Source organism: Lepisosteus oculatus, chromosome 24 (genome assembly GCF_040954835.1).
Source record: "Lepisosteus oculatus isolate fLepOcu1 chromosome 24, fLepOcu1.hap2, whole genome shotgun sequence".
Lineage (NCBI taxonomy): Eukaryota > Metazoa > Chordata > Actinopteri > Semionotiformes > Lepisosteidae > Lepisosteus > Lepisosteus oculatus.
The window spans coordinates 2,803,909-2,831,298 of record NC_090719.1 but is presented as its reverse complement, the minus strand read 5'-3'; the positions used below and the strand labels follow the sequence as shown (position 1 = coordinate 2,831,298).

The 27,390-nt window shown below is 54.4% G+C and overlaps 3 protein-coding genes and 2 long non-coding RNA genes across 10 annotated transcripts; 3 read left to right on the top strand and 2 right to left on the bottom strand.

The window, feature by feature from the left end:
- Positions 1–260: 260 nt before the first annotated feature.
- On the bottom strand, positions 261–6,139 carry ptgdsa (prostaglandin D2 synthase a). Of its 2 annotated transcripts, none has more exons than XM_015366741.2 (7): positions 5,965–6,139; positions 3,651–3,790; positions 2,797–2,873; positions 2,477–2,587; positions 1,872–1,973; positions 1,197–1,222; positions 261–350 (listed from the first exon to the last, which is right to left on the bottom strand). In XM_015366741.2, exons 1-6 carry the CDS (start codon positions 6,058–6,060, stop codon positions 1,197–1,199), a joined length of 552 nt encoding a protein of 183 aa, XP_015222227.1. In that variant the 5' UTR covers positions 6,061–6,139; the 3' UTR covers positions 261–350. The 2 variants fall into 2 exon arrangements, with proteins under 2 accessions (XP_015222227.1, XP_015222228.1); XM_015366742.2 differs by having other exon boundaries at positions 1,197–1,219.
- LOC138225013 (uncharacterized) lies at positions 347–1,928 on the top strand. The gene is made up of 3 exons (XR_011183558.1): positions 347–884; positions 1,136–1,247; positions 1,840–1,928. It is a non-coding gene; the product is annotated as an uncharacterized lncRNA (long non-coding RNA).
- Positions 3,789–7,992, top strand: LOC138225014 (uncharacterized). The gene is made up of 2 exons (XR_011183559.1): positions 3,789–3,964; positions 5,936–7,992. It is a non-coding gene; the product is annotated as an uncharacterized lncRNA (long non-coding RNA).
- Positions 7,993–8,717: 725 nt separating this feature from the next.
- slc2a8 (solute carrier family 2 member 8) lies at positions 8,718–17,390 on the bottom strand. The gene is made up of 10 exons (XM_069183598.1): positions 17,296–17,390; positions 16,827–16,942; positions 15,040–15,202; positions 13,574–13,673; positions 13,046–13,257; positions 12,272–12,421; positions 11,198–11,306; positions 10,337–10,519; positions 9,404–9,549; positions 8,718–8,858 (listed from the first exon to the last, which is right to left on the bottom strand). Exons 1-10 carry the CDS (start codon positions 17,296–17,298, stop codon positions 8,718–8,720), a joined length of 1,323 nt encoding a protein of 440 aa, XP_069039699.1. The 5' UTR covers positions 17,299–17,390.
- Positions 14,303–27,369, top strand: ndor1 (NADPH dependent diflavin oxidoreductase 1). Of its 5 annotated transcripts, XM_069183595.1 has the most exons (17): positions 14,303–14,544; positions 14,645–14,834; positions 16,621–16,698; positions 19,078–19,213; positions 19,784–19,861; positions 20,271–20,368; positions 20,915–21,013; positions 21,095–21,196; positions 21,310–21,519; positions 21,777–21,898; positions 23,302–23,519; positions 23,617–23,724; positions 24,342–24,456; positions 24,712–24,858; positions 24,968–25,086; positions 25,997–26,091; positions 26,779–27,369. In XM_069183595.1, exons 1-17 carry the CDS (start codon positions 14,367–14,369, stop codon positions 26,921–26,923), a joined length of 2,238 nt encoding a protein of 745 aa, XP_069039696.1. In that variant the 5' UTR covers positions 14,303–14,366; the 3' UTR covers positions 26,924–27,369. The 5 variants fall into 5 exon arrangements, with proteins under 5 accessions (XP_069039696.1, XP_069039694.1, XP_069039695.1 ...); XM_069183593.1 differs by having other exon boundaries at positions 24,342–24,858; XM_069183594.1 differs by lacking the exon at positions 16,621–16,698 and having other exon boundaries at positions 24,342–24,858.
- The last annotated feature ends 21 nt before the right edge of the window (positions 27,370–27,390 follow it).

The following is a 27,390-nucleotide window of genomic DNA, read 5'->3' as shown; positions in this document are numbered from 1 at the left end:
TTGGACGCTGAGGGGCGGCACGGGAACGAGGTGGGTGAACTGCAGGGTGGCCGGCCTTCCGTTTTGTCTCACCGTCAGGAAGGCACCGACCGGGGAGGAAGGGTGGTTCTCCCAGGAGCTATGCGATGGAGGTGCGGACAGCTCTCCCGCCGGTAACCCTGAGGCCCGATGCCGGGTCCGAGAGAGCTGTAGAGCACCGTGCTGGGGGCGGGGAGGAGGAATTGTCCCGGGGCAGGGGAAATAGAGGCAGTTGAGGGGTGGAAGGGAGGCGGATAGTGGCGATGGCTTTGAGCTTTCAGAGCAGGGCAGTCTGATCTCTCCGTAGCTCCTGGGTCTCCAGATTGACTGGTCTGTTAATACACAACGTCTGTTAATACACAGCGGATTGTCCTGCACGTGGGTGCTATCCCCGCCAGCGTCCACCAGGACGGGTGGCACCCTGGTCCCGGAGTGCCCCTGCCCCTATCCAGCAGGCGATGTGGGTCGCCTTTAAGTTAATTAAGTCATTGATTTCTAAAGACCTGGAACAACTGATCTGTGATCAGTTAGACGGGGGGGGGTTTAAAAAGCAATTTAGTGACTATTTTATACCAAGAAGTTGGCCCTCAGGGAATCAGACTTCCCTTAATTGAACAAATTAATTGCTTAATTGGTCAGCGACTTACAACTGTTCCCGATCTTTAAAAAAGCAGGTCTTTGAACTTAACCTGTAAAACAAACTGGACTAGGGCTCTCTGGGGCCAGGGGTTGGGGACTCTGGGTTTATGTTATCATCCACTCAACCGTTTTCTAACCTCTGTATCCAGTACAGGGTTGTGGGGGAGCTGGAGCCTATCCCAGCAAGCTACAGGTGCAAGGCAGGGGTACACACCAGTCCATCTCAGGTAACTTAAGGTAGTATTATTATTAGTTTTAAGTGATTTTGCTTACAATTCTGAATGTGTTTCTGGATTCTCAGACGAAAAGCTACCTCAACATGAATATGTACATCCATCCATTCATTTATGAACACCCTCCTCTGTGATTTGACTTCAGTTTTGATCCTACACAGTGTACGCCAAGCAAGTGGAATTGCAGGATCATTTTTGTTTTTCTCTGTGCCGGTCAGTGCCTGAAGTGTCCCGATGTTCCACAGAGGCCAGGATCCTGCAGCCCCGACCGCTGTGTTAAGAAACAGGAACAGACGCCCCACTCACCTAAATTCCACCTGGGGGACAGTCTTCTGCGGACAGGGGAGAAGAAAACAGGTGGGTTATATTTTAAGCTTGCAAACACATTTCATGCACCTTTAAAATAAAAAAAAAAAATCATTGCTAAGGTCCAGTCTCTGTTTTTCGTATGCAGAGCAAGTTTGTTTTTTGTCCCCCCCTGAGCGGACTACAAAGGTCAAAGGTCAAAGGTCACAGAGCACAGCTCTCATTACAGTGTTGCGATGTCGGGGCCCTTTGCACGTATAAAAGTGATCCTTCTTGACCGCTTGTCTGTCGCCCCCTGAGCTGCACTACACCCCTGAGGCCAGGAGTGGACAGCTCCCTCATAGCGCCCCACAGTGCCCTTCTGCAGGGGTCAGGGGCTGGGGGTCGGAGTTCGTGATGCCGACTGGCCTCCGAATTTTGCCGGTATTCATGTACTATATATAGGTGGGCTGACTGGAGCACTGGGGGTGCAGAACCTGGCTAATGGGGGTACAACGTCAACAGAAATGTCTGCGCTGGAGACTTGAACCCCCAGTACCCCTGGATTTCCCAGGCCTGAGACCCCCCTCCCCCATCTGCGTCAGGCCCTGCATGATGTGCCACAAGCCCAGCTGACGTGCGGCTAGCTTGTCATCTCCCTCAGGGCCGCGGCAGGAGGGTGCCCCCCCCTCTCACCTGTCGGAGGCGGGGTCAGGATGGATTCGGGAGAGAATCCCTGGGCCAGCGCAAACTCCCGGAACTTCTCCAGCAGCTCGGGTCTCAGCCTCTCCGTGCGGCCTGTCGGGCGGTCAGAGTCGTGAGAGATGAGCCGGAGGGGAGAAAGAGAGAGGAGAGTGGAGGAACAAAGTTAGGGGTGAGTCCATCTCTGTGGCAGTCAGGAACTCTAAATTAAACCCAACTTTCAAATTCTACATATACATGATCTGATTACTATACTGTGTAAGGCATATAGCGTTGTTGCATACATTATACCTGTACCTTCTAGCAGCTGGGCAAAAATGTTTAAGACTTGTTTGCATTAATTAATTAACATCTGGGGTCAGAAAAACCTTTCTGTCTGCTCTTACATTCCATGGGAGCTACCTTCTTCCTCAGGATAAAGCCAACAGCTTTAAGATGTAAATGCTGTCTCAATAATTCATCTGAGTGGGTTCCTCAAAAACTGGCCTGCTCCTGCAGGAGGCCTTTAAACTGCAGTGCGTGATGGGATGTCAATCCAGCAATCCTTGCCCTCCGCACGCTCACCCTGGATTTATTCCTGGTGGCACAAGCCAGCTTACCGTATAGCGCCACCTGGGAATATTCCTTGTCCATCTTCTTGTGCTTCATCACCAAGGCGTACTCGTCGTAGTTGGTCTCCACGATGGTGATGTCCTTCACCCGGTTGTGACCTGAAACACGCGTGCCGACAAACGGTCCCCATGAGCACAACGCCGTACAACACCGGCCCTGCCCCGTGACTCCAGCTTGGAGGATCAGAGCACAGCGTCTCTTTCTGTGGCCAATCGCCCGGCCGGACCCGGGTCAGGCGTGGTCTGTGCCCAACAACAGAGAGAACCGGGCACCTTTTCCAGAGGTTAGCGCGACAGTGCCTGCTTACTGGTGCTGAAGTAGGTGAACTGGCCCGGGACAGCTGTCTTCTCGTACATGTACATCCTGCTGCGGCAGCCAGAGGACCTGAAAGACGTTTAGACAGGAGGCCGTGTGAGGTTCTCGCCCTCAGGACTGCCCTGTGCTTTCGTTCTTTGGTTAATGCACCAAAAAAAAACAACCCCCACAAATTTAAAAGGTCCGAAGATTATTTTAAAACGTGTTTTAAAAATAAAGTTAAAGTGTGTTTTTAAGATAAAAAAATCTGCAGCGGTAACTACTGTGGTAAATGTAGTTCAGGTGGGGAGCTGCGTCAGCATGCGCATGCTGCTAAGGAGCAAGTAAAGATTTATTCCCTGATGAAAGGAGAAGAAATGAAACACGGCGTTTCAGCTGTGGAGCCTTCTTTGGGTGTGGGAGCCTTCTTCGGGGTTGAAGAAGCCGAAACGTTGTTTCATTTCTTCTATTTTCAGCAGGGGATAAACCCATTACTTGTTACTGTGGTAATGTTTATGCAAAACAGTTGCTTGGGTGTGGTTTCTCAAGCTTGTATCCCACAGTCCTGTGCCCTTGCCAGGAATTAGCCATGCTTTTGCTCTTCTTTATTGAACTCTACTCTGCTTTTGATCATGCTATACCACAGTCATCTGCTATGGGCCTTTCTCCCCTGAGTGGGCTGGAGCTGTGTGTGTGGGGGGGGAAATCCCTCGCAGTGCATTGTGGGACGCAGCCCTTGCAGTGCATTGTGGGACGTAGCCCTCGCAGTGCATTGTGGGACACTGTGCTGTCACTCAGAGCATGGAGGACTTGTCAGTTGTCCTTTGGTTGTAGCGATGCCCCCTGGTGAGAAGAGGGGGGACTCACCTCGCTCCCCACATGGTGACGTTGACATTCCCATTTTCCATAGGGGTCAGGATCCCCTTGGAGATGCGCAGCATGTGCCGGAACGGAGCGAAGGCGGGGGAGTCGTAGGCGAGTCCGACACGATACCACCTCCCTGCGAACTGGACGCAGAGAGAGAGAGAGGGGGGAAAGAGCAGGGGGTCACCAGAGCAGCACGCCAGGGCAGAGCAAGGAAGAGGTCAGAAACGAGAGGAGGTCTGGTCACTCCGCCGCAAGAATCTGCCCCCCCTCTGCCCCCGAGAGCTGCTGCATTCGGGGACATCTACACCCAAGGGGTACCTCTCATCACCTGTGCTTTTTTCTTCGTACTGTCGGTTAGGTCTTCTAACCTCAAGCGGTGCGTCAGAGGTGGTTTTCAGAAAGCGTTCTGCAGAGCGACGGGTTCTGTGGCCTGCGCTGGGCCAGTGTCCCATCCGGGGACGAGCCGTGACTCCTGGGCTGCCCCTGTCCCGTGCCTCCACAGCGGGCCCGAGCGGGTTTTCCCTTCATTGCACACGAGCTCTCGGTTCCCTTGGGTCTCACGTAACTAACTGCACAACTGGAACGCGTCCGTCCGTGTCCTGAGCCATTCTGCGGGTAACTACCAATCTACTGTACAATCCAATAGATTAGGCGAAGTCAGAAAAGGGGGTCCATTGTTTCATTGACTCGTCAGGCTGCAATAAGCATCAGAAGACACAGCACCCCCCCCCCAGGGTCTGAGTCTGAGACCCCTGCTGTTGGTGAAGTGTAAAAAAAAAAAACTGCATGACTGCCCAGGAAAGCAGAACTCTCAGAATGTGTGCAGCACGACTGCTGCTATCTCGTAAGGCTAATGTTAGAAAATCAAACTGAAAGGTTTGTAGATCCTTCTCCCTGTATAAATCTGTCTCTGAAGTTCACAGTCACACCACGGATCTCGTCGGTGTCCCAGGTGCTGATGTGCGCATGTCTCAGGGAGTTAACTCTACAGACATTCCAACGGGAGTCTGGGGGAATCGAACCCTGGACCGCGGGGTTCTCCGCCGTCACCAGCTCGCCTGGTGATCCCTCCCCCCCCTGTAGAGGAATCGCTGACTGCGCCGCGGGAGAGAAGCCTTCCTGCTGCAGCTCAGCGCGTAGTGTGGTGGCAGCCGTACGGGGGAATGGCACCCACGGTGGTCCCGCAGCAGAGACCCGGCCGGGGGGAGAACTGAAACCCCACTTCCAGCCCGTCAGAGCCCCTCCTCCCTGCCTCTCCAGCCCTGAGCGATTCCAGCCCAGCGGCCCAGTGAAATGCCCGGATCCAGCCGCCCCACGCTGAAAGAGCCAGTCGGGGCTTTTGTCTGCCAGCAGTGCATTTAACATGAGAACAGTTGCTAAAGAGAGGAAGGCCTTTCAGACCAGCTGGCTCGTTAGTGGGTTTTTTGACGAGCTTTCCCGCGCGGCCGAGGCGCCACTCTCCCGCCCCTCCCTGTCCCTCATTGCCCGAAGTCGACCCCGCTGGCAGTTTTGGAGTCCAAAGGGTCTTAAGCTGCACGTTTTTGTTTTTTAATCTTATAAAAATTGGCGGCTTGCGGGATGGCACGTGGACGTGCATGGAGGGTAGCCTTGACCCCTGCTGTAAACGCAGCGACACACCAGCGCGTTTTTGCACAAACAATGGTATCTGACCCCCCTGTCAGCCGGTCGTGCTGCTTTCTGTGAGGTAGTCGCACTGTTATTTGACACTTCACCGACAGCAGGGGGGCTCAGCCTCTGGTCCTGGGGGGGGGCTGTGTCTTCTGGTGTTGGTTGCAGCCTGACGAGTCAATTAACCAATTAAACAGTGGCCGTGGCCTCAGAACGCGGGACAGAGGTGTTACAGTTCTGCAGCTCGTGCAATAGCCAGACCCACGGGAACCCAGAGCTTGTGTGCAATAAAGGCAAAACGGCGTAGGAAAGGAGCACAATCCCAAACGAAAACAGAACAAATAATCAGATTAAAATGAATGAGAGCACAGCTCCCGGTGAAAGGCACCAGCGGAACAGCAAACCCCCTCATGTTTTTAATGGTTTCAACAAATCTAAAATTTAGAAGCAAGTTTTGCTTGAGGATGCAGTTGCCTTTTATGTTTGTGGATATATATCGAAATATGGAATAAACCTTTACCTGTTCCATTGCCCCCAATGTCAGCTGACGCAGCTCCCTGCTTGCACTATATCAAAATAAACCACCTCTCTTTTTTAAGCCAAAATTACTTTTCAACCACCATTCTAATGATATCTATTCGAATGATATATTGGAGGTCAGCGGCGCGAGATGGCTGGCGCTCACCTTCTGGAGATCGAAGTCTTTCTGCGGCTGGACCTCGCCGCTGGCCGACAGGGCGCAGAGCAGGGTCAGCTGGACGCCCAGCAGACACGGCTTCATTCTTCCCGGAGAGAGAGATGTCTCGGCTGTCCCCACAGAGCATGCACACAAACACCGACTGAACTCGCTGCTCCGCTGGGAGGGGCTTTATACTTCCTGCGGCCGCCTGCCTCTCTCCCTCTCTCCTTCCCGCCCAGACACTCCACCCCCTCCCTCCAGCCTGCTCTCTCCACCCCCTGCTCCCGGATCCCCACTGGGGACAGACCCAGCAAGGTGATGTGTGAAAAGAGAGGAAAAACAACAGGGACGGGAAGTGATGTCATCATGCATTGTTCAGCAGTCGTCCACAGGGTGTTGAGCACCCAGAAGGGGGGGGGTCTTTGTTTTGAAACGAGCGTCTGGAAGACATGGGTGGGGTGAAAGAAGAAAAAGCCATTGATTCTCCCCCCCCACCCCAATCCTTCACACGTTGCTGAACAGTCTCCCCATCACGTGGGCTTGGATAAAGACAGCACACGGGTCTCAAACTGCACCAGAGTTCACCAAAAAAAAAGCTCATTTACATCTGTAGTAAAGGTCAGTAGCTCTAGTTCCCCTGTCGTCCCGCTTGCTTCGGTTGAAAACGGACAATCCCCTGATTGAGAATGTTTCTATGATTGAGTAGTTTTATGGCTTGTGTGTACTCATTGCTAAGTGTGGAATAGTTTTGATTTTTGACACCCAGGTGGGGCTGCACACTGGTGATGGTGGAGGGGATCCCCATTACCTGTAAAGCGATTTGAGTGGAGTGTCCAGAAAAGCGCTATATAAGTGTAAGCTATTATTTTATTATTTTTTTTTTAAAAAAGGTGCCTGTAGCTGTGGCCCTTTCAATCAGGACCAGAGCTTGAAATTCAGCACTGGTCTCCCCCTCCCATGCCTTTGTCGGTGCATCCAAAGCGGCCCCAGAGGTTAGAACACAGACATCAAACCAGAAACGCAGTCGTGATTACTTCAAACACGTTTTAATTACGAGTTTTCTCTCTCCAGCTCCACCAGTGCCCGGGACTCATCAGTGTAGATTCCAGTTCCTCTACACGGCTACAGAATTAGAAACACGGACGCCACCGGGCACGAAACAGCCCAGCCCGGGCAGTGGTGGACATACAGTAGGTCAGCGTCTTCAATGGACAGACAGCTGCCGTCTGAATGGTACAGTAGCGATCAGTTTACAACAAAGTTCTTCGCCAGCTCTGTGCACGCACTGGTAGGTCTTTTTAGAAAATGCGTCCTTTTTCACTTGGTGGAAATGGTCAGCGACTTGCCCCACCCCTCCAGCTCACTTGAGATTGAATTCCGACACCTTTTCACAAGCGGGAAAAACGACACCGGCCTCAACAGCAGCTTGGGTCCACGGGCGAGTGGGTAGGAGCAGCACGTGTGCGTGTGATGAAAGGAGAACCCTTTCCCCTTATTTTAAACAAGAAAGACCTTCAAATTTGCATGAACAAGGAGAAGGCCGGCGTCCGGGGACTGGCCATCACTTATGGTGATTCACCTCTTCAACTGCAAATCTGCCCTGACGACCAGCTCGTCTACCCCCCTGTAGCTGTATTTCAGCTCGCCTTCAGCTTTCCTTCCGCAGGGCTGCCGTTCCAAGTACTTTAGTGTTCGGATCGAGTCCCCGCTGCAACAATTCGTCTCAATTGAAACATGAAGCCTCAGGAACAGAAGAAAGGTTACAAAGGAGAGGAGGCCAACTGGGCAGTCGATCCCATTTGGTCGTTGGTAGCTAATTGAGCCGGGGGTCTCAGAAAGGAGCCCCTTCACTGGCTCCTGGTTGTGCTGTTCCATGTTCCCACCACCCTTTGTGTAAAGCGCCTCCTGGCACAGGTCGTATTTTAGACCTACGGGGGCTGTCAGCTGTACAGCAGGTAAACACATCAGTCCTGCGAGAATGGGTGCCCGATTGCTCAGCCAGGCCACTGGAAGTGCCCACCTCCCCCGTTGTCTCCCCAGAAACCGAACTGAGCATGTAGAGCCACTTTGTCAGTGTTTTTTGGTCATTTTAATCCCCCCCACCCCCCACCCACAGCGGCCTCCCTGTCTAGTGAGATCCAGGCTCTATCAGCATCTCATCACCTGTGTGGCGTCGCCCGAACACGAGTGCACTCATCCGTCCCCGTGAGCCCTCAGCTCAGAGAAATGGACAGATCAGTAAAGTCAGATGGAACAATCACTGCCCCGACGAATAAACCATTTATCCCTCTTAGGAGATGGCGGTTTTGGGGGGCCGGTAGTGTGTCTGCATGCTCGGCTCGATATTATTCTGGAAGCATTTATCCCACTGCTCTGCAGGGCCGGGAATCAATCGAGAATACAGATGTTACCAGAACTGTTATCGCTTCACACTGCCGGTACATATTCCAGTCTCGTCCCCTTGCGGGACACGGACTTTACACTGAGGAGAGCGGTTTCACCAGAGTAGAGAGGGGTAGCAGTCCGTATCCTCACCCCTCTGCGCCCTCAGTACCTCAGAATCTGTGCGTCAGTAAAGAAATTTAACTGAGTTAACTGCACTTCTAGAACTGGTACAGTACCTGGTTAGTTATTCCCTCAGTTTGCTATTCTAGAAAAAGGAACTGGATGCTATTGAGGGCGAGTTGCGAAAGCAGTCCTGAATGTTGTTGCTATCATTGATGCTCCCGGGACAGGAGATGGGCGTTAGCATGCCGGTGTCAGTGAGCTCCCCGGAACTGAGCTTCGATCTGCTCCAGGGACTTGCCCTTGGTCTCGGGAACGAGGGCGACGGTGAAGAGGACGTTGAGGACGCACATCCCGGAGAAGAGCCAGAATGTCCCCGCGCTGGTCAGCAGATCCTGAGCGCGAAGCCCGAGAAAAAAAGACAACAGGGAGAGTCGGAACGCCAGTGGGATGAGCAGAGGTAGGAACTGCGACTTTAGAGGGGGGGAAATGGCAAAACCCCCAGTCGAACACGTCCTGGTTGGGGAGGGTGAGGGACGCCGACCCCAGAACTCTACCCTCTGGGAAACTGGGGGACCCGCAAGGTCAGTGCCTAACCCCATCACCTGTACGACAACCGGGCCATCCTACTGGATCAGACAGATGGGTCTGGGCCGCATGTAGAACTAGCAGCCGAGCAGGCCAGCCTCTGGACCGGTACCTGACGGACCCCACTCCAAGGCACTGCTGCCGTCCCTTGAGTGAGCCATCTCTTCATCTTAAGGCTACAGAACCCAGGAGGAGAGCTGGCCCAGTGAGCCGCTGTGATTCTGGTCTGGACCGCGCCCGTTACGTGTACCGACTCGGGCTGCTCCCAGATTTCCCCAACGTTTTGGCCCCACGAAAGCCCCCTTGTCGCACAACGCCCGAACCCCGGGTGTCGCTGGCCCCCCCCGCTCACCATGAGGTTGTGGAACTCCTTGGTCACCAGGAAGGCCGAGGTCCAGTTGGTCAGCACGCAGGCCCCGCTGGCCAGCCCCCGGGCTTTCGCCGGGAAGATCTCCGACATCACCAGCCAGGGGATGGGGCCCCAGCCCAGGGCGAAACCTGGGGCACGGGGGAGAAACGCAGAAGGTGAAGGAGAGGTGGGGCGGTACAGCAGCTCCCGGCCCCGGGTTCTATTCAGCTATTCTAGTGTGCCGTCTGTGTGGAGTTTGCACGTTCTTTCCACTTCATGTAGGTTTCCTCCCACAGGCCAGAGACGCGCTGCCTTCTGGGACAACTGGCCCCGGCGCGAGTGTCTGTGTGTGCCCCGCGATAGACTGGCGTCCCATCCAGGGCGTGCCCTGCCTCGCGCCCGGTGCTTGCTGGGATAGATTCCGACTGCCCCGCGATCCTGAATTGGAATAAGCGGTTTGAAGAAGGGGGGGCGTCCCAACGAACGGGGTCACCAGCGCCCCCAAGCAGGAACTACTCCAGCCATCCGGCTGGCAAGGTTGGGTTCTGAACGCGTCGTGGGGGCCGTGGCGTTTGGACGCTCGCGCCTCCTGACGCTACGCAGTAGGCGTTCGGATCTGCCCGCAGAGCTACTGCGTTTCAGTGGCCGCAACGTGAAAAATAATGACGGAGGAATAGCCCGGTCCTTTTTCGACCCTCTTGTTTTTAAATGAAAAATCATAGAATACACCCGAGTGCAGGTCACAATTCTCTAAACTGGGGTGTGTGAGAAGGAGGCGGGGTGAGTGCGAGGCATCCCATAATGCACTGTGGGGCTCAGGGTGACCATGGGTGGGAGCAGCGTGGGCACAGTCCCGTTCCCGGATTTTCTCTGCGAACGCGAATCTTGAGAAAAAAGAACCCTGGTTTTGGAGGCCAAGTCTTCCTGAGGCTGTACCTGCGATGAAGAGCCCCATGCTGGCCAGGGCCAGCCAGGCCAGGCTGCCCTCAGAGGGGGGCAGCGCAGAGCTCTGGGCGGCCAGGAGGGGGACCCCGCTCAGAGAGGAGCCGTTGGTGGGCGCGGCGCTGGTGATCTTGAAGTACGCCCCAAACACGGCCGTGCTGACCGCCATGGCCAACCCTGCGGACACACGGTGGGGGAGAAGGACAGCCAGCATTACCATCACCAGCCCGGGGGGGGGGCGCTCAGTCCTGGGCAATGCAGGGGTACCGGGGGTTCAAGTCTCCAGCACAGATATTGCTGTGGACATTGTACCCCACATGAGCCAGGTACTGCACCCCGAATGCTCCAGTCAGCCCCACGTGTATACAGGAATATCGGCATTACTGACAATGGACTAGCGCCCTCTACAGGGCAAGACTTGGAACTCTGCTTAATACAACACAAAGACAATTTGTTAATTGGATCTTCCCTGCAAGCCCAGTACAATACCAATCACACACTGTGCGTAACAGTGTAACCCCAGTGTCCTGGCCAGATTCCCCCCTGGCCTTTACCAGTCATGGCCTCCTAATAACCCCCCTCTCTGCTCTCCTCCCTCTGAGAGCTGGTGTGTGGGGAGCGGACTGAGGCACTCTGGCTGCCATCGCATCATCAAGGTGGGGGGGGGTTACACATTGGTGGTGACAGTGGGATTGCCCATTCCCTGTAAAGTGCTTTGAGTGGAGTATCTAGAAAAGCGTGGTGTAAGTGTAAGGGTATAATTACGATTAATTATTTAACTGCTGGTGCTTTGCAGGATCAATGTAACAGTCTGCGTTAAAAGTCAGAGACCGCATCGGCCCCGGAGAGACTCACCCGAGAGGACGAGCAGGACTTTCCTCCCGGCCCGGTCCATGATGAGCGCCGCCAGGGCCGTGAAGACCACCTGGATGGCAGCCACGATCACCGTGGCGACGCTGCTGGCCTTTTGAAACAAACAAAAAAAAACAACCCGCCGTTAAGCTCATGGCACCGATCCCTGGAATCCGGCCTGCGGATCGATCCGGCGGGGCTCCCTCGGCCGTCTACAGCCTTGGGAGATGCCTCCCCCCACCTCCCGGTCCTCCAGCCAGAGCAGGGAGGGGAGGGGGGGGGTGTTCCCGCACATGGCCGGCCCGAAAGTCGAGTACGGAGCTCGAGAAATATGTCCTTCCCCATCGAAGGAGCGGCACCCGGCATGCAACGTACTGCACCACGGTCGCCGGTCAGCACTCCGTAACCATCCGGGTTCTTCCCCCCCCAGGACACCGCAGTGGGGAAACTGCGGACAGCGGAGCGATATTTGAGTACGTTGGGCTGCTGTTCCCAACACCAGCCTGGACACGGCACCCTGAGGGGATGCCTATGGAATTTACAGGCGGTCACGGACTACTCCGGAAACACGGGGACGTCTGCGAACAAGGATGCTGGGTTCTGGCACCAGACTTGAGGTTTACTCATTAACAGTGACACAGGCTCTCCCTCGTTAACCTTCTCCTGGCTGACTTCAGTTCGTTTCTTGAGCTGAAGATGAGCGTCCAAGCAAAGGAACGGAAATATCGAGGGAACTGGTAAAACGTTGACAACGCCCACGGGGGATGTCCACCGCACTCTGCCGCACCCGGCCAACGCGGAAGGGAAAACGGGAGGCGTCAGCGGAGCTCGTTCGGGCGCGGCCACGCCATCTCCCTCCTCGTGCGTCGCAGGGACCTCAGCCACCTGGGCTGGGGGGGGGTCTCCTTTAGCTCACTCGGCTGGTTCCCTGTGGCGTCACGCCGGGAGACCCGGGTTCGCGCCCCAGGTGTTGCGGGACGAACTGGCGGGGTGGGGTGGAGGGGCGAGGGCGACACGAGGAGCCCAGACTGTGTCTGTGGCGTGACGGCAAAGGGGGGGAGGGCGAGGGGCAGCTACCTGGAAGTTTGCTTCTTCGAAAATGGTCTCGGCGTAGAACATGATGGCGTTGATCCCCGTGAGCTGCTGGAACAACATCAGCAGGACCCCGATGAGCAGGGGCTTGTAGATGGCAGGGCTCCTCAGGTCTCCCAGCTTGAGGCTGTCGCCCTGCGACACCCGAGGGGGTGGGAGGGAGGGAAACGCGTTAAACAGCAAATGGGGCCCAGACAGACGGCATGCAAACAGCGTGGCGCAACTCAGCGCCGCTCTCCGCTGCACTGAGCGTGCACCCCGAGGCCGGGACAGGCTGAACAGGTGTAAGAGGGGCCAGCAGGGGGCGCTCACCCTGCAGTCTGCGTGGGCCCTAATGCCCCAGTACAGTGACGGGGACACTATACTTGTCCTTCGGATGAGATGTAAAACTGAGGTTTTGACTCTCTATGGTTATTAGAAATCCCAGGGCGTTTCTCAAAAAGAGTAGGGGTGTCCTGGCCAAATTTCCCCCTGGCCTTTACCAATCATGGCCTCCTCATAATCCCCGTCTCTGAACTGGCTTCATCACTCTGCTCACATCCCCACTGAGAGCTGGTGTGGGGGGAGCGTACTGGCGCCTCATCCAGGTGGGGCTGCACATTGGTGGCGGCAGTGGGATTCCCCATGACCTGTAAATCGCTTTGAGTGGAGTGTCCAGAAAAGTGCCATATACAGCAAGTGTGAGGGATTAATAATGATAATAATATCATAACTTCATCTTTACAGTCTTGGCAAGGTGCCCCCCCCCCCCCGACTCACCTGCTCCCGCGCCGCGGCCTCGATCTGCACGCACTCCCACTCGTGCGGCACGGCCGGCCCCCTCAGGAAGCGCAGGGCCGCCAGCGCCTCGTACTCCCTCCCCTGGGCCAGCAGGAAGCGCGGCGTCTCGGGCATGAAGCACATGAGCACCAGCATCAGCGCCGGCGGCACCGAGCACGCCACCGCCAGCCAGCGCCACTCCAGCACCAGACCTGGGCGGGGAGAGACGCAACCGGGTCGCTCGTTACCACGCCACTCCCCGCCTCGTGGATCGGATCGGGACCAGAGGGGGGGGCAACGACAGCCAGGTAAACCCCACCAACAGCACAGAGTGATCCCGTCTCTCCGTTCAGCCGCGAGGTGAAAACCAAACTCCGGGATGGCACGGGTGCGAACAAGGAGTCTGAGACTCAAGAGTCTTGTGAGAACACGGTTCGTACCCCAGTCGCAAGGCACAGAGAGCGGAAAGGAGGACAGGAAGCGCACCACGGGGGGGAACAAAGAAAACGGACAATCCGAACGGTTTACCTGCGATGTACGCTCCCATGATGCCCGTCACCACCATGAGCTGAACGCAGGATCCCAGCATGCCCCGCACCCGGGCGTGAGCCGTCTCCGCGATGTACAACTGGGGGGGCAGACCGTGCGATCAGTGAAGCAGACGTAGCGGCAGCACTCAGAATTCAAGCGTCGTTAAAGGTTTCGAAACTTCCCGTTGAGCTGACAAACCCCCCCACCCCCACCCCCAGGCCATACCCTGGGCCTCTGTGCAGAGCGCTAGGAGCCCGCGGGGCAGAGAACGACACTTCACCCGATATTTAATTCAACTTTCATGCCGCCCGCCCGGTAACCGCGGCAAGGCCCAGGGATGCTGGGAAACCCGCTGCTCGGGTTTGTCCGCTGGCCTCCCCCGGCAACTGTTTCCAACGGAGCCGTTTTTCCCTGCAATCGGACGCGTTCAACTCTCCTGAAACCCAAACTCGACCTCTTTGGAGGGAAAAAGAGCAGCCCCCCCCCTCCCTTCTGGCAAAACTATTAAACAGACCCCTTTTATTACTATAATGTTATCTCTGCAGAGGCACTACAAACGAACAACTGACCCCCTTATTAATATGCATTAATAAGGAATTTACATACGAGAACAAAGTGGTTTTTCATATCAGACAAGACATAAGTCATTGGCCTCATTAAGACTGCTAATATGTTCTGCGTCACTGCGTTTACTCTCATTATCCCTGCTGCTGCTTTACATACAGGCACTGCTAAGGACGTCACCCCGCTGGCCAGTCCGGTCAGGACCCGTCCGAGGTACAGCATCCAGATGTTCTGCGCGGAGATGATGATGTTGAAGCCGAGGATGAAGGGGACGGCGCAGACCATGAGGCTCAGCTTCCTCCCGATCCTCTCCACCACCCAGCCGCCCAGCACCCCCCCCGCCGCCGCCCCTAGAGTGACCACGGACTGGGGACGCACACGGGGAGACACGGACAGGCGCGGAGGTCAGAGGTCAGAGGTCGAAGGTCCAGGCGGCAGGAGTTTTTAACCCTTTCCGGCCTGAATTTTCGTCTTGGTGTAAAAAACTGGCGGTGTGTGTTTCAGGGTTAAAGAAAACGAGTCGTCCGTCACTCTGTACTCCAGTGTTACCCAGAACCCAGAAAAAACTCTGCCCCGACGCACCCCACTTTCAAATCCGCCACCCGCCCAGGAATCCCAGGAAGAGCTGGTGTTTTCCCAGCACTGCCTTCGGCAAACACAGCTCAGCGCCTGGGGACGCGTCTGCTTTCGGAAGGTAAGACTCAATAATAATAATAATAATAATAATAATAATAATAATAATAATTTTTAACTTATAAAGCACCTTTCCAAAGCTCGAGGACGCTTTGCAAACGCTTCTCTGTCCTGTGCAAGGGAGACGCACTGATCGGCCTTATTACAGATCAATTTTCGATCCCCTGCCCCTTAAATCGAGCGCACCCAGAAAAAGAAAGCCCTACCCCGAACCAGGACGCCTCCTCGTCGTCCAGCTGCAGGCGGGGGTCCCCGGCCCTCTTGAGGCTGGGGATGGCGGGGGAGCTGTAGCCCAGCACGAAGCCGAAACTGAGGGGCCCGAGCACGGCGGCGAAGGTGGCCAGGAACAGGTTCCCATTCTGGACCTGACTGGAAAACACAGCATCGGCTCAGGGGGGCACAGCAGGATTTGAACACGCAGGTTTTCTCCACAGAGGGGGGGGTTGGATCAGTCACGGGGCTTGGCGTTGGGGAGGGGGGGGGCATTAATAAAATATAACTGCTTACACTTAGATAGCGCTTTTCTGGACTCTCCACTCAAAGAGCTTTACAGGTAATGGGGGATCCCACTACCGCCACCAGTGTGCAGCCCCACCTGGATGATGTGCCAGTCCGCTCCCCAAACACCAGCTCTCAGTGGGGAGGAGAACAGAGTGATGGAGCCAGTTCAGAGAGGGGGGTTATTAGGAGGCCGTGACTGGTAAAGGCCAGGGGGAAATTTGGCCAGGACACTGGGGTCAGTGTAGGTCATTCTTTCAAACCAAAGACCTAGTCGCTCTGCTCCGGACCGCTTCCAGAGCAGCGCTGCCTTTTCTGGACTGCGGTGATCAAAATCCTATCAACGCACAACATTCTAAACTGACGGGTTATGTAGAGTTTTAACAATACGCTTGTCGATCCAGGTTCTACCGTTTTAACTGCGCTGTATGTCCTGACTGCGCCTTCGCTATTGCAGCGCGGGAGGTGACGAGCGTGGCTCACGCACGTCTGAGACGGCATCCTGTCTCACCGGTTACACAAGCACCGCTACGTTAGCGGCCGTTAGCGGGCAAAGAGAACGCTACAGCGCACAGCAGCAGACAAAGGACAATCAACTGTTTTCCTGAACTTCAAGGGAAACACAGGCAAAGGTTCTGAACGCCTCTTTATGCAGTTAAATGAGTCAGGGAATTTATTAATGATTGACGAGAGTAACACATTGTACGTGCACACCCCAGATGCTGTAATACTGCTTTTTTTGTTTTGTTTTCCCAAGTCATCTGTTTGGTCTGGATGCCAAGTAAGGATAATTTATTTTAAAGAAATGAAAACAAGACCCGGAGCAATCAATTGCTCATTAAGGGAGGGGGGAGAAGGGGAAAAAGAAATATGAAAAAAGACCTGAATAAGCTTGGCTTCCCCCCCACGTTTTTCCCGACAAAGATTTTTGGTGCAGCCTACTCCAGGACCTCAAACACGACCCCTAATGGTCAAAGCGTCTTTGTGGGACAGTGTAGGTGAACTATCACATGTGAATCACATGACTACAGCATTTCTCTGCGGGGGGGGCTGCCACTGACCTAAATACCGTCAGGTTTTAGTTCAAGCTACATACTTGAGCTCTAAATTACCATCGACAGGGGTGACGCCAAGCGCCCACCTGACAAGAGGAGCGTCTTTCGCCAGCCTGCAAATTTAGAGGACCGCGCACCGGCTTGGGGGGGGGATCGACATCGTGTTTTCGGTTTATCGGCACCCACAACAGCGCCGATGGCCGATGATAACCTCTTCACTTCTGTATTTTACAGCTCGCCCCATAAAGCAGAACTGGCAAGTCAGGGTTTCGATCCTCTCGCCTCACTGTCGACGAGAATTCACCCCCCGAGGTATAAACCGCTATACCGGACTATCTCACCCAAGGGGCAAGCTGAGCAAACGCCGGCCACCCTTAACGCCGGGGCATTTTCATTTTGAACTGTAATAAACGAGGCACCCCCCAGATGCTCGTACTTACTCGAGGTAGCCCTCCCGGGTGCTGTCCGCCTCGGACAGAGGCGGCGAGTTCACGCCTCCGCGCCCGGCCCCCAGCAGCGCCTCCTGTTCCTCGGACTGCTCCATCCTTCGGGACGCCTTCGATACAAAAAACAAAATACAGACAACGAATGAACCGGGGCCTCCCAACACGCCTTCCCGGCAACGGGTTTGGCAGAAACGCGGCGACCCGAGCTCCTGGGCTTTGCGGTAGCCCAAGGCTGTCCCGGCGACCGGCGCAGATGCGCGTCGTGCCGTGCCGTGCCAAAACCGTGCCGTGCTTACTACCATTAAGGGTCGACGGAGCTAGCCAACGTCGTTTTCCCGTGGCGTGCCAAGCAAGCACGCCGTGTGCGGCAACAACAACAACAACAACATCAGAGCATTGAAGAAGAGCTCGGAGTGCTTCTCCAGGTGTCAACTACGAGGAGACAGGGCAGGCGACAGATTACCATTCACCAGCCGCAGACGTGCCCAGGACGTTTAGCTAATTTCATTGTGGGCTGTTTGCCTTCTCTCCTCCTCCTGCTGCTGCTGCGAACTCGGGTGCAGACAGCCTGGGGCGCAAGCGGGGCTTCTCGTCAGCTGACGAAGCTCTGGTGAGCGAGCGAGGCAAACAAAGCCGGAAACAGAGTCGGGAATCCCTGCTGGGGAAGCGGTGCATTCTGGAACTTGTAGTTGTAGTGTGGGGCGAGTATGAATTGCAGCACGGTCCTTTTTCCGCGCGGAAACGTAGGGAAATAGAATTGTTGAATCCCCGTGAGGGCACTGTTAGCTTTGTATCGATAAAGGAGAGCACTCCCTTCTTTTCTTGACACACCCAACGAGGTGTAACCTTTTTTTGTTGTTGTTTGACCCCTTAGGTTTTAAAAATCTTAAAAATGAATCGTGTTGATAGCTAAAAATAAGTTTATTTTTGCCGAATTGTATCATAGTATTTGGAACTTTTTTCATCACACTAATTATACTACCTTCACTATATTTCCTTTAATTTATCCCCACTTATGATGGTGGTCGAATCTACATAAGTAAATCGGTGGGAACTCTAACTTATGGTATGTCTATGGTGACGGAGTCCTCCAGGTGTGAGCATGCGCATTTCCCCCTTATTGGGTCTTTGAATAGTGCGCCTGCGCTGTGGGGGTCAGTGAGCCAGGTGGTGTCCGACAGAAGGGTTATGTACGACAGGTAAACAGTTTTCTATGGTTTCACTGCAGCTCATAAGAATATAACATTATTACGGGGTTTCGATGGTCATGACCTGTTTGACATGTTTTTTTTTCCCCGTACTGGGGAGGGGGATATCTTCCAGTTAATGCTAATTGTATGATGTGTTTTACTCTATGGTACTGTATATATGAAATTAGCAGCGCGCAAAAATATGGGACATTGTCGATCTTTAGCAATTAACATTTTTTGCATAGGTCTGGTTACTTGACTTTAAATGACATTTGCTCTTTACACGTAATTCCCAGGTCCTGTGTACTGTGCCTAAAACCTATTTCTGTTGCGGCTGTAGTACTGTGTAGTAGATGCAGTAGGGGTGGTTCACTCAGAATGATGAAGAGTGCTTTGTAGTGAAAACCTTTGAGGTCTGTTTTCGTTCTGCTTGTATTCTGCCGGTCAGATAATCACACTGGTGTGGTAAGGTAGCGCTTAGTTATGAATGAAGAGACGGACCGCCACTGATGTCCTTTCTGACCCTGAGTTGGGTGCCCTTTCCTTGTCATTATTAAAATGTCTGTAGTATTGGCAGCTATCGATACCACCCATATGAACATTAGAGAGGGGTCCGGTCGGTCTTTAAAAGTTATTGATTCAACTGCAGATTTTTGCTTTTGCTGCACTTTCTGCTCCGAAACCCCGGGTTTCGGTTCTCTTTTGCGTGGGACGTGTTTCAGCCCCTTGTGCAAGAAAATTATAATAATAATAGAAAAAAAAACAATTCTACGTGCTAGAAACTTAAAAGAGCTGGTCGATTTGTACCCTGTTCTTAAACTCTAGGAAACTAGTGTTTTAAGTGGGGATTTCCTTATGATTGTAGGTCGAGATTGTTCTCCTGGGGTTGCAGTGGCCTTCCAAAGCGCTGCCAGATGGTGCTTTCCCTTAAATACTGCATCCAGGAATAAGGAATAATGCACCATTTAGTTTGTAAGAGTATCGATGAGGGTTTTCAGAGCCGTCATATCGCCGCAGCCTCCCCCTCTCTGACTCTCCTTGTGGTATCTCCCCAGCATGCCGGCCCCAAGCCTATTGGTCCTGTACGGCAGCCAGACTGGCACAGCCCAAGACACGGCAGAGCGGATTGGACGACAGGCTCAGAGGAGGCGGGTCCAAGTCAGGGTGGAGGCATTGGACAGCTACAATGTGGTGAGTGAACAGGGGTGTGACCGTGCGCGGCTGGGGTGTTATCTAAGCTTTGAAAGCAGTGGGTGTGGGATGGGGGGGGGGAGTTATTTTTCATTATGCAAGTGTTCAGTACGCAGTGTGAGAATTTAACAGTTAAAAATACAATGAGGGCAGCATGGTGGAGCAGTGGTGAGCACTGCTGCCCTGTAGCGCTGGGGCCAGGGGTTCAGTTCCCACCCCGGGGTGCTGTCTGTGTGGAGTTTGTGTGTTCTTCCTGTGGGTTTCCTTCCGCGGTCCAAAGACATACTGGTAGACTAATGGGCTTCTGGGAGAATTCGCCCCTATTGAGAGTGTGTGTGTGTGTCCTGTGTAGCCTGCCCTGCGCCCGCTGCTTGCTGGGATAGGCTCCAGCTCCCTCGGGACCCTGAACTGGACGAAGAGGTTAGAAAACGGATGGCTGGGGAAAAATAACGTCATTCCAGGTGCTGTCTTCCGGCCCGCCGCAAGCGGGATTTCACGGGCGCGTGCCGGAGACGAGCCGCAACATGGCGTTCAACGTGCTGGTCTCACAGGCAGGCATCTCGTTCGCAGGCCCACCTGATCAACGAACCTCTGGTGGTCTTCGTGTGCTCCACCACTGGGCAGGGGGATCCCCCAGACAACATGAAGGTATGGGATGACCACCCCCCCCCCGGCCTGTGTGTCTCATGGAGAGCAAGCTGGGGTCTGTGAAAAGACAGATTCCTAATGCGAGAAATTGTATAGGGCCAATAAAGTGATCTGATCTTACATGTCCCACACCCTGGACCCCGGTCTCTTATATACAGCAGCTTAACAAATGCTGGTACTCGTTGACCGACTGGGTGAAAGCGAGCCCCGTACAGTCAGGTCTGAAAGCCGTGACCCTCTGATTATCGAGTCCAACCTCTGTATTCCGCCTTCTCTTTGTCTCCCTTTCATTCTGATCGTCTAGTGTGGTCTATCGCACACGAGTGAAACCGGCTGTACGTATACGTTTCTCCTCCTTTTCCCAGCCCTGTTCCCGACCTCCCACGTTTTTTCTCCCCCCCCCCTGTAGAACTTCTGGCGCTTCCTGTTCCGGAAGTCCCTGCCGGTGGGGTCGCTGTGCCGCCTGGACTGCGCGGTGCTGGGCCTTGGAGACTCCTCCTATCCCAGGTGAGGACGTGCAAAAGAATCGCCTGAGAGCACGCAGAAGCACATTTCCAGCAAGGGCAAGAACACGCGCTGTTGCCCTGTGGCCATAGAAGAGCCCTTTGTCTCGGGGATGAAAAGCTTCACTGTTGCATCCGGATGCGAGCGATATATCCCGTTACGCACACAAGGGTTTTGCACATCCAGGCTCTTAACCACAGAATTGTGTTTGGGAGGTGCTTTTTTACGCAATAGGGAGACTCTGTGTGGAATGGCGGCCCGGCTCGGGACTCATCAGCAGCAGCAGACTGGGCTTTCCTGGGGGGTCCGTTCTGCACACCCTGTGGCGAGAGATGGTGCCTCACCGTCAAGCGGTTTTATGTTCAATTTGTTTATGGGTTTTTCAGGAAACACGAATATTGCGTGGTGCCGTATACGATAGTGAACAAGTGTGAACAGTCATCAAGGCACCTAAACAGACAATAATATTAAAACAGGAGTAGAAAAAGGAAAGTAGAGATGTGGCAAGTCAAGCGATTTTTAGATCCCATCTTTAATTCTCTTTTACAGGTTTAATTTCGTGGCCAAGAAGCTGTACAAGAGGCTGCTCCAGCTTGGCGCCAGTGCCCTGCTGCCTGTGGGGCTGGCAGATGACCAGCATGACTTGGGGTGAGGACAGGATGGGTCTGGGGGTACGCGGTGTGGGGGTACACCCGTACACCCTCTCTTGACCGTGTCTGTGTTCCCTAGGCCAGATGCGGTGATCGACCCTTGGCTCAGTGCATTCTGGGACAGGGCCCAGGCTATCTACCCTCTCCCTGCTGGAGTAAGCGTGCTCAGCGACGACCACCTGTGAGTCTCCGAGCCCTTCCTGGCCACTGGTCTTTATCGAAGGAGGCGGACTTGCAAACACCGGGCTGTGCTCCGGGTTCGCTCACCCGTTCTCTCCTGTGGGCCCCCGGCAGGCTGCCCCCGCGGTACCTCGTCCACTTCCTGGATGATGTCGCCGAGGACCCGCCGGTCAGGCCAGGTGACCCGCAGAGCCCTCCTCAGACCACGCCCTCCCAGTCCCACCCGTTCCAGGCACGGGTGATCTCCAACGAGAGAGTAACCCACGCCTCCCACTTCCAGGACGTGCGTCTCATAGAGTTTGACATCGCCGGCTCAAATATGGAGTGAGTACAGATATGTACGTGTGCAGAGTGGGGGGCCTCAGTGTCTTAAATCGTGGCCCTACCCTTCACACAGTCCCCTCTCAGGTCTTGCCACTTCTAGTTACAGGGATGTCCCCTATTTTCGGAATCAACATCATGTGTCCTGTATCCCGTATGTATCCTGGGATGCATCCCACTTTGAAGGGTTCATGCATTGCTGGGAGAATCCGATCCCTGGCTTTGCCGTGGCCCCTGAAAGGGCTGTGTCTTGTGCCCAGGTTCACGGCGGGCGACGTGGTGATGGTCTGCCCCAGGAACGCCCCCGAAGACGTGGCGGAGCTGTGCCGGCTGCTGAGGCTGGATCCCGCGCGCCGCTTCGTGCTGGCGCCCACGGACGGCGGTAAGGGGCGTTGGCGGTTACCCGGGCGAGGACTCCCGCAGGCTGGATGGGTGGTCATGTCCCAGGGCTCGCTCAAGAACCGGTCTGTTCCTTCAAGTGTTCATTGAGTTTTGAGAACCTGTGCAGCGAAGGACCCCCTCCCTCCTTCCTGCTGGCTCACGGCTGCTTCCTGTCGGGGGGGGCAGGGCGTCTTTTCCCTCTTACCTCTGCTTCAGCTCCCAGGTGACACACCTGCTATAAACTCATTCCATTAGCATTCCTCTTCTCCGGCAATTATCTGTGACAGCAGCACTGGGAAAACAACACAGGAATAACACTGCGTCAGGCCTTCAACAAATGGACTGGTTCGGAATGGACTTTGAAACTCCTTCTATCACTGACTTCAGAGGGGATTTTAGAGAAGCAGATTGTTTAAGCCCCGAGTATAATTTAGCCAGGACATTGGCGTACACCACTACAATTCTGACTCTTCAGTAACTGATTGTCCAGGACTTGGTGTAACTTCTTACCCAAAGGGGTGGCACCACCTCCTACAGCGCTGTGTCCGCAGTGGGGCGCCGGCTTAGAAATTCTGGCCCAGAGAGAAGAGCACCACCTGCTGGTCCACCACCACCACAGACGGCAGCCACCTAGTTCTCATTGGTCCCTAATTAGCAGTGCTGCTCCTGAGGTCTGACCAGACCAGGCTACAAGATCAGTGCTGCCGAAGTGTGTCCCCGCACTGACACTCTCCAGATTGCTCTGATTGCTTCAGAGTTGCGGTAGACTGTGCCTGCCTCTCATGATCAGTCTGTGCAGTACTGAGTGGTGCCGTCCAGTAAGCTACTGACAACCAAATGAGCAGACACCAGTGTGTGGCAGCGGGTTTGTGTGCTTAAGGTGTGTCGAAGAGATCTCAGTCTTCACTCAGGTCAGGAGATGATCAAACAGAGATCTTTAATTCATCTTTAATCAGCTGAAGGGGAGCGTATCACAGAGCAAGGGTTTCCCCTAGCGCTCAGTAACATATGCACGCTTGACTGAACTTACACTTTCCTTTTTATACATTAAAAGTAGGTGAGACTTTAACATATCAAAGGGACAAATGGGAGAGAGGGACACTTTCAGAAATCTTTCAGACATAAACGTAAACGGGACAGGAAGATGCCATTTGGCATCCTGCGATCTGTTTTATTTCTATCTGGTTGAACACACAGGTGTGAAAAATCACAGACTTCAGTTGCAGAAAGACAGCTGTCTTGGGTACGAGCTGGAAACCTTTTCCGGGCATAGTCACAGTCTTCACCCTCCTTACTTGGTCTTCCACAGGCGAATAGGCGCTACGGGCTTCAGGGTGCACACGAAGAGGAGCAGTCAACAGTTCGGGACAGTTTTGTGTTTAAAGTTGTGCCCTGTGCCCTCAGCCACTGTGCCCACTCGCCTGCCCCAGCCCTGCACGCTCCGGGACCTCCTGGAGAACTTCCTGGACATCGCCAGCGTGCCGCGGCGCTCCTTTTTCGAGCTGCTGGCGGGCTTCGCCACCGACCAGCTGGAGAGGGAGAAGCTGGTGGAGTTCGGCACGGCGCAGGGCCAAGAGGAGCTGCACGCCTACTGCCACCGGCCCCGGCGCACCGCCATCGAGGTGAGCGAGGGCGCCGCACCCGGCTGAGCCCCTGCCCGCCGCGGTCCTCCGGTCCTCAAGAGGGCGCTGTTCTCTCGTCCCCCCCCCCCCCCTGCAGGTCTTGGCCGATTTCCCCCACACCACAGCAGTTCTCACCGTGGACTACCTGCTGGACCTTTTCCCCGAAATCAAGCCCCGCTCCTTCTCCATCGCCTCCTCCCTGCTGGTAAGGCTCTGCGCCGCCCATCCCATTCGCCTGCAGTTCCAAAAAATACCTCCCTGCTTTTTATAAAGTCATTTCTGTGCTCATTTGAGATGAGAGAGAGATCACTTTATCAGCCCTACAGAAGTTTTTGCATTAGGAATTTGTCTTTTCGCAGACCCCAGCTTGCTCTCCATGAGACACACAGACAGGGAGAGAAGCTGGGGGTCAGAGCGCAGGGTCAGCCATCGTACAGCGCCCCTGGAGCAGTTGGGGTGAAGGACCTTGCTCAGGGGCCCAAAAGAGTAGGATTCCTCTGCCGGCTGCGGGATTTGAACCGGCAACCTCCCAGCAACAAGGGCAGATCCTGAGCCACAGAGCCACTGCTCCGCTGCTCAAGTGGTGGTCGGCCGCAGGCTCAAATTTAATGAAATGTCAGTTAAGTAATGACGCGACATTGAGGTCGGTGAAGCGCCGGTTGAATGCAGAGCCATATCAAACCTGGCCAAAGAGGATAGAGGGTTGGTGGATGTTGATGAGTTGATGCTATTGAAACCTCTCAAGGGATCAAGGTCAAGACAGGGCACACGGGAGGCGGGGCAGATCTTCCCGGCACTCCTGGCTCTCCTGTTCTCCCGCAGGCTCACCCTGACCGGATCCAGGTGCTGGTGGCGGTGGTGCAGTACAGGACCAAGCTCCACAAGCCACGCAGGGGCCTCTGTTCGTCCTGGCTGGCCTACCTGGACCCCACACAGAGTAAAGTGAAGCGTGAAGCCTTGCGACGCGACGCGGTGCAGATCTGTCGCGTGACCGCCGAGCAGCGTGTCGTGGACTGGGGATGTGCTAGAATCCTGACAGTTTTAGAAGAAAACCCGGGCTGGTGTTGCATTTCTGACGGAGAACGCAGTCCAGCCGCAGATTGTCTGTCTGTGGGATTCTGGGATTTCCCAGCATTCCCTTCCTGTGGCCTCGTGTCGCTCTTATCTGACTGCGGAATGTCCCATCTTGCAGGGGAGGTGCGCGTCCCCCTGTGGGTGAAGAAAGGAGGCCTGAGGTTCCCCAGTGACGCCGACACCCCTGTGATAATGGTAGGGCCCGGCACCGGGGTGGCCCCCTTCCGAGCCGCCCTGCAGGAGAGGACGGCCCTGGACAGGACAGGTCGGTCCTGCCTCCCCTGCGGCTCTCCTCCCTTCTCCCTGTAGCTTTCCGTTCTGGATTCGTTCCGGAATTCCCACTGTATCTCCTCATTTTTCTTCCCCCCCCTCAGGGAACGTTCTGTTTTTTGGCTGTCGCTCGGAGTCCCGGGATTTCTACTGCCGCTCCGAGTGGGAGGAGATGCAGAAGGCCGGGCGTCTGACGCTCTTCACGGCTTTCTCTCGGGACCAGGTAGGCCGTTTACACGGCTCTTTCCCATACAGAGCAGATCGTCTACCAGAGCAGCCCCACCTGTGCAGCAGGTCAGGGGGAGAAGAGAGAAACGTCTCCAGTGGTTGAGTTCAGAGGGGATTTTAGAGTAGGCAGGTTGTTTAAGCCCCGAGTAGAATTGAGTTAGGACATTGGTGTACACCACTACTATTCTGACTCTCCAGTGACTGATTGTCCAGGACCTGGTGTAACTTCTTACCCAGAGGGGTGGCACCACCTCCTACAGCGCTGTGTCCGCAGTGACCATACTGGGGCGCCGGTTTAGAAATTCTGGCCCAGAGAGAAGAGCACCACCTGCTGGTCCACCAACACCACCTGCTTCTCAGTGATCTCAAATTCCAGTGCTGACCTGACCACACCAGGCTACTAGATCAGTGTTACCAATGTCTTCCTCCTTCCCCCCACACTCACACTCTCCAGAGTGCTTTGTTGCTTCAGTCTTGCGGTAGACTGTACCTGCCTCTCATGATCAGTCTGTACAGTACTGAGTGGTGCCGTCCAGTAAGCTACTGACAACCAATGAGCAGGATATACTGAAGCTCTTTCTCTAGTTAGTAACTGTTCTTATGTTTTCATGATGAAGTCCTAGAATGGCAGAGTGCAGAGGACAATGCAGAACAATACTGTAAGCAGTACTTGAGTATAGTGCGGTATATTACAGTGCAATAAAACAAGGTAACAGTGCAGTGTATTACAGGCTGAAAAGCAGAGAACAGCAAAGTGCGTTAGTGTCAGGTTCACTATAACGCAGCCTAGTGCCGTAGAGAGCATGGCCTTGCAGTGTAGTCTGGTGTGACGCCGCTCTGGAGGGGCCTGCCCTCAGTGCAGTGAGGGGCGGGGCAGCAGGGCTCACCTCTGGCTGTGCCTGCAGGAGGAGAAGGTGTACGTGCAGCATCTCGTGCGCCAGCAGGCCGGGCTCCTCTGGGACCTCATCGCCAACCGGGCCGCCCACGTCTACATCGCCGGGTGAGTCCGCCACGAACAATCCTGAAATATTCTGAGACGGCCATGTATACTTTCACTATGCTTGACCGCATTGTTCAGAATACAATTTACAGCCATTTCAAATGACATCAGGAAAATATATTACATTCCCTAAGATCTGATTTGGGGTGCGTTACAAACACACAAAAAAGAACATGAACAGAAATAAAATGCCACTCAGAACACTGACCTGCAAGGCTCTGAATAATCTGGTGTTTCCCAGCTCTCTCTCACCCTCCCTTCCATACGCTGTGTTGTTTGCACGCCGTGCCCAGCAGTAAATACCCCCGGTGTTGGGGCGCCCTCCCTGCGTCTCTTCGAGAGGCAGGTTCTTGGACTGTTTTCTTAAATCTGAACCTAAAACTCCGCTTTTTTGCGGGGGGGCTTTGTCTGCTTGTCTTACAGTGTGTCCTGCAAGGTCTGGTTTTATTTTTTTATTGTATTTTTAAAAATGCTGATCCTTACATATAGCATCCTTGGGGTTTGGAAAGGTGCCCTATATAAATTATAAATTTCTTCTTCTTATTATTATTAAAGAGCTCAGTGCAACGATGGCATGCCTTTAATACCTCAGCAGAGATCTAGCGCCGTCCTGTACAGCTCCTAAATCGCTCATCGCCAGCTCTGGCGGTCTCTCCTCTGTGTGTCCCCGGTCTCCTCCGGCCTCAGCAATGCCAAACAGATGCCGGCGGCTGTAGCCGATGCCCTGAAAGCCGTGTTCCAGGCGGAGGGGGGTCTCTCGGACCCGGACGCCGAGGCGCTGCTGTGTCAGCTGGAGAGGTCGGGCCGCTTTCAGACCGAGACCTGGTCGTGACCCGGTGCCGGGCGGAGGGTCACGCGTCGTGGGCGGTGAGCAGCAGCAGGGCGGCCCGCCGGGTGGCGCAGTGCTGGAGGTGCTTCCGTCTGAAGGGGTTCCCCTGCTCAGAGACTGGGGGCTGCATTGAAGAAGCACCCCCTATTCCAGCAGCCGTCGCCTGCTGTGCCACAGAACAGCCGCCGGCCGCGAAGGAAACACGTGTGAGGTCTAAACGCACGACTGCAAGGATCCCTGTAACTGAGTGCGATTACAGTGCACATACAGCATACGTGTGATCATATTAATGTAACTTTTATTAAATGATTTTTTTTATTTGTCTACTTATGAATTGCTTTTAAGGCTCTGGGGAGCACAGACCAATCATATGTTGTCTCAATGTGCTTTACTGGTGTTCTGGATTGATGTCTGTACACTGAATTTAAATAAACTGTTTAACTGTGCAATTCACTGGCATCTGGTTCACG

Bases quoted from the DNA above. Each gene is read 5' to 3' on its own strand.
- ptgdsa (XM_015366741.2), bottom strand. From the start codon at position 6,060: ATGAAGCCGTGTCTGCTGGGCGTCCAGCTGACCCTGCTCTGCGCCCTG. The intron at 3,791-5,964 runs GTGAGCGCCAGC...CTCTGCGTCCAG, and splicing joins AAGACTTCGATCTCCAGAAG to TTCGCAGGGAGGTGGTATCG. The intron at 2,874-3,650 runs GTGAGTCCCCCC...AACGTCTTTCAG, and splicing joins GTCACCATGTGGGGAGCGAG to GTCCTCTGGCTGCCGCAGCA.
- ndor1 (XM_069183593.1), top strand. From the start codon at position 14,367: ATGTTCTGCGCGGAGATGATGATGTTGAAGCCGAGGATGAAGGGGACG. The intron at 14,545-14,644 runs GTCAGAGGTCAG...TGTGTGTTTCAG, and splicing joins AGACACGGACAGGCGCGGAG to GGTTAAAGAAAACGAGTCGT. The intron at 24,859-24,967 runs GTCGGTCCTGCC...CCCCCCCCTCAG, and splicing joins GACGGCCCTGGACAGGACAG to GGAACGTTCTGTTTTTTGGC.
- slc2a8 (XM_069183598.1), bottom strand. The intron at 15,203-16,826 runs GTAAGTACGAGC...TGTGTTTTCCAG, and splicing joins ACCCGGGAGGGCTACCTCGA to TCAGGTCCAGAATGGGAACC. The intron at 13,258-13,573 runs GTAAACCGTTCG...CTCCCCGCCCAG, and splicing joins CATGGGAGCGTACATCGCAG to GTCTGGTGCTGGAGTGGCGC.